The sequence below is a fragment of the Babylonia areolata genome, chromosome 15 (genome assembly GCF_041734735.1).
Source record: "Babylonia areolata isolate BAREFJ2019XMU chromosome 15, ASM4173473v1, whole genome shotgun sequence".
Classification (NCBI taxonomy): domain Eukaryota; kingdom Metazoa; phylum Mollusca; class Gastropoda; order Neogastropoda; family Buccinidae; genus Babylonia; species Babylonia areolata.
In genome coordinates this window covers 20,137,108-20,142,107 of record NC_134890.1, presented here as the reverse complement: position 1 = coordinate 20,142,107, position 5,000 = coordinate 20,137,108, and the positions used below count along the sequence as shown (strand labels likewise).

At 45.9% G+C, this 5,000-nt stretch overlaps 1 protein-coding gene across 1 annotated transcript in view; it reads right to left on the bottom strand.

Annotated features, from left to right (window-relative positions):
- LOC143290298 (uncharacterized) overlaps positions 1-5,000 on the bottom strand; it is a 138,549-nt gene that overhangs the window by 80,103 nt on the left and 53,446 nt on the right. The window contains exon 2 of the mRNA XM_076599648.1: positions 1,948-2,123. Coding sequence (XP_076455763.1) covers positions 1,948-2,106 — 159 coding nt within the window. The 5' untranslated portion in view covers positions 2,107-2,123. The remainder of the gene's footprint in view (positions 1-1,947; positions 2,124-5,000) is intronic.

Sequence of the window (5,000 nt, the reverse complement as noted above, 5' to 3'; positions counted from 1 at the left end):
TGTGAGACCCCCCCCCCCCCCCCCTCCCCACTAAAAAAAAAAAATCATATCGGCCCGAAATTCAATAAAACACCGACAGGTTTCACTCAATTTCCATTCTCCAATGCAACCCTCACAATGGATCAGCCACGCGCGAACACCCTTGCACTGTGTGTGTGTGTGTGTGTGTGTGTGTGTGTGTAGTGCGCGCCCGCAGGCACGTGCTTGCGTGCGCGTGTGTGTACGTGATGAGGTGGGGCGGAAGACTGTGATAGAATCTGCGACGCTGACTAAATGAGAGACTGAGACGACACAAAGAATCAGTCAGTCAGAGAGACAGACAGACAGACAGACATTGACACACTGACATACAGAAATACATAAGAAGAATGGAGGACCGGGTGGTGTGGAGGAGGGGGTGGGGTGGGGGGTGGGGGGGGAGGGGTTGGTTAGGGGGCGCCGACTTGTCGATAGAATTTTAAGACAGATGAATAGTAACGTGGACAGAATCTGAGGCAGACACAGAGACAGAAAAAAAAGATATTAGATAAACAAGAAAATTAGAAACACATTATATGCACACACACACACACACACACAAACGGGTGTGAGAGAGTGGGAAAGAGAGAAGTCAAAAGCAGACACTGGGCAGTGAGATGAAGATAAAGAGAGGGCTGAAGGAGACAGAAACAGACACAGAGACAGTGAGAGACACAGAGAGGTAGACATGATTGGGAGGGAGGGTGAGACAGAGACAGAAAGAGACAGTGAGAGACAGAGACAGGTAGACAAGATTGGCTAAAAAAATGGGAGGGTGGCAGAGAGAGAGAGAGAGAGACAGACAGACAGACAGAGACAGAGACAGACAGAGAGACAGAGAGAGGTAGACAAGACTGGCTAAAAGAATGGGAGGGGGGTGGCAGAGAGAGAGAGAGAGAGAGACAGACAGACAGACAGACAGAGACACACAGTGAGAGACAGAGAGAGACAAAGAGACACAGAGAGAGACAAGATTGGCTAAAAGAATGGGAGGCATGGTGACACAGAGACAGACATACAGACAGACAGAGACAGAGGTAGACAAGACTGGCTAAAAGAATGGGAGGGAGGGTGGCACAGAGATAGAGACAGAGACAGCCAGACAGACAGAGAGAGACAGAGGTAGACAGGATTGGCTAAAAGAATGGGAGGGAGGGTGGCACAGAGAGAGAGAGACAGCCAGACAGACAGAGAGAGAGACAGAGACAGAGGTAGACAAGATTGGCTAAAAGAATGGGAGGGAGGGTGGCACAGAGAGAGAGAGACAGCCAGACAGACAGAGAGAGAGACAGAGACAGAGGTAGACAAGATTGGCTAAAAGAATGGGAGGGAGGGTGGCACAGAGAGAGAGAGACAGCCAGACAGACAGAGAGAGAGACAGAGAGAGGTAGACAAGACTGGCTAAAAGAATGGGAGGGAGGGTGACACAGAGAGAGAGAGAGAGAGAGAGAGAGAGAGACAGAGCGAAACACAAAAGGCAGGTGAGATGACGGACACAACAATACAATTTTTTTTAAAGAAAAAGAAAAGCACCCTCCATTTCCAAAAAAATATAAATAAAATAAACAAATAAATGACCGACTGAATTAGTAAATAAATAAATAAATAGATAAATAAATATATATATAAATGAATGGATGCTGAATGAATGAATAAATAAACAAATAAATAAATAAACACAAATGAAAAGAAGAGTAAAACCAACCAAACCGAAACAAAACAAAACAGAAGACACGTAAAGACAATGAACACAGCCACACATCCAGCCAACCCAAAACAACCCACACAACCAGTTACAGGTACAACAAAGACAAGCCAGGTACACAGATGTGTCAGACTGTGGCGTGTGGTGAACTCAAACTATGTCAGTGTGGTGCTGAACTCAAGGTGTGTGTCAGAGTAGGTGTGTGATGTGGTGGGTGAACTCACGTTACGAAAGCTGGCGGCCACATCCTGGTCCTTCAGGTCCTTCTTGTCGAGCACGGAGGCGACGAACTTCTTGACGGCGGCGCAGGGTCGGTCATCCAGGCTGTCCTCCTGCAAGAGTTTGAACCCTTGGTTCTCCTTGTTGTTCGCTTTCACCGCCATGGCCCTGCTACGTCATTCTGCAACCAGCCAATCAAACCACACAGCTTAGTCCAGTGACTATACGTCATTTTCGCCGCCATCCCCTTCATACAAACATACACACACACACACACACACACAATCACATAGTTTAGTCTATGCTACACACACACACACACACTCACACACACACACACACGCGCGCGCGCGCGCGCAGCCAATCATAGCTCCAGCTTAGTCCATGCTATGTCATTATGAGACCAGCCAATCAAAGAACAGAGCTTCGTCCGTATGACGTCATTTATGTCCAAACATAGCCAATGACCTAGCTTGGTCCAGGTCCATGCTACACACCCATCCACCCCACTCTCTCTCTCTCTCTCTCACACTCTCTCTCTCTCTCAGCCCCACCCCCCCCCTCTCTCTCTCTCACCTATGGGACGAAAATTCTTTTACGAAGACGAGCCAAGCATCCACAAAACTGGTGTGATAACCATAACTCAACGAGAAAGCCAAAGGTCTATTTTTGTCTTCTGCATCGACAGCGCTGCAGTTAAAAAAAAACAACTCTCCCTTCAAAGACATAGCGCTTCAATAAAACTACCATAAAAACAAAATTACAGCACTTCATGATACGCTGAAAAAACAAACAAAACAAATCAATAAAAAAAAACAACCTCGTGAATCATTATCACTATCACTGAGAGTAAGAAATACCACTGGAAAATTCCCTGCAATATTAAACTGCATGTAATATTATAATGATACGTTATGATCATGACATAAAATCTGGGTATATTATTTCATGTTATCACAAAAAACAAAGTTAATGTTTTAGCTGGCTAATTCTATCCAGATTACCATCCATGGAAAACAGCGTGGGAATCAGAACACCAAATCTAGCTGACCACAAAGGTTGCTCTCAGGTGAGAAAACGAAAGAATCAAGCTTTTTTGTTTTCCTTTTTTTCCCCCCTCTCTTATCGATGCATTTCGCTTAATCATTCCTGGTGTATGAAAGAAGCAGCACCGTGTATTGTTGCGACAGACTGACTGGAATTCCTGTTTCCCTCTTGATATTAATTCAATCCTGCTGCAAAGGCACTGCATTCATTTAAAAAAAAAATTTAAACCCAAAAAACAAACAGAAAAAAGTCTTTCTGTCTGCAGTCTACATATACTTGTTTCTCCCTTCACTCTTTCCCCCCTTTCTGTCTATCCAATCCATTTCCGGCGTGTGTGTGTGTGTGTGCGCGCGCGCGCGCGTCTGTGTGTGTCTGTGAGAGAGAGAGAGAGAGAGAGTGTGTGTGCGTGCGGGCGCGCGTGTGCGTGTGTGTGTTCCCTGACGAATCATAAATCTGACAGTTTTAAGATGTGTCTAAGATGATGATGTGCGCTCCACGTGCGCAAAGACACGGCTGCCCTTGCCATGTCTTCCTCTCCCCTTAATCATGCCTGTGAACAGAGTCACCGGGGTGCCCGTGCAGAAGACCTCAGGGTCTGTCGGCTGTGCGCCAAACTCCAGACTGTCTCTCTGCAAATCAAGGTTTTCCTGTCCTTTCTTCAGTGTTTGTCAGTCCATCGTTTGGTTCTGGGTTTTTCTTGCAAGCGGCACCACGTTTTGGGCAAGTCAAATCTGTAGGAGCCCGTCCCTCTCCTGATCGGATTTTCTTGTTCAGTTGTTGGGTTTACTCCCCAAATACTGCATGTATTGTATTGTATTGTATTGTTTTGTATTGTATTACTAATTTTTGTCACAACACATTTCTCTGTGTGAAATTCAGGCTGATCTCCCCAGGGAGAGCGCGTCGCTACACTGAGAGCGCCACCCATTTTTTTGTATTTTTTTCCTGTATGCAGTTTTTTTTTTGGTTTGTTTTTTTTTTCTTTTGTTTTTCTACTGAAGTGGATTTTTCTACAGAATTTTTCCAGGGACAACCCTTTTGTTGCCGTGGGTTCTTTTACGTGCATAAGTGCATGCTGCACACAGGACCTCGGTTTATCGTCTCATCCGAATGACTAGCGTCCAGACCACCACTCAAGGTCTAGTGGAGGAGGAGAAAATATCGGCGGCTGAGCCGTGATTCGAACCAGCGCGCTCAGATTCGTACGCGTTACCTCTAGGCCATCACTCCACATCTAGGATATATCTACTGGGTTACATGGTTACCAAATGCAGCAGTATAATTCATAATGTCCTAGCACGTAAACGTGTTGGCTTCTTCTTCTTCTTGGCGTTCACAGACCTCTACACCATCAGTCCAGCTCTAGCGACAAATGACGCTGCTTTCTGCAGCTCTTCACTGTTGCCATGCAACTAAGTTTGGTCGTGACTGGAGTGTAGACAAACCACACATTCCGTCTTTCCTGTTTGTACACGGGGGGAGGAGGGGGAGGGGGCGAGGGGGAGCAGTTTTGGAGAATGTGCTCCGCTGTCTGGTCAGTGAATGGTCTCCCTGTTCTGTCCTCACGGACAAAGGCGGCAGATGGCACCAGCGTTGGTCAAGATTTCAGGTGCTGTCTTACATCATCATGTTCTCTACTGAGCTTTGCTTTGTGAATGTAATCAGCTGAGGTTTTCCTTCGTGCGCTTGCTGCGTGGATGAAGAAAAAAACAACTGCTTTGTTAATAATTCACTGGTTGATGATAATGTTTTAAAAACTTGTTCGTTAAACTTTCTTTACTATTCAATTAAAAAAAAAAATTAGCTGTTGTTGGTTATCTGAATGAATCTGAGTCTAATCAGATCAGTTAATTCACTGGCCAACAAACAATCCAAATAAATCGGCTGAATGGGCCAGACAGGAGAAGAAATTTATATAATAGCCGGCAGGATCCCAAGGGTGGGTCCCATGGGTACCCCCCCAGCCAATCGTCCCGTCCTGCCCCCACCCCAGGTAAGTCACCCACGCTGC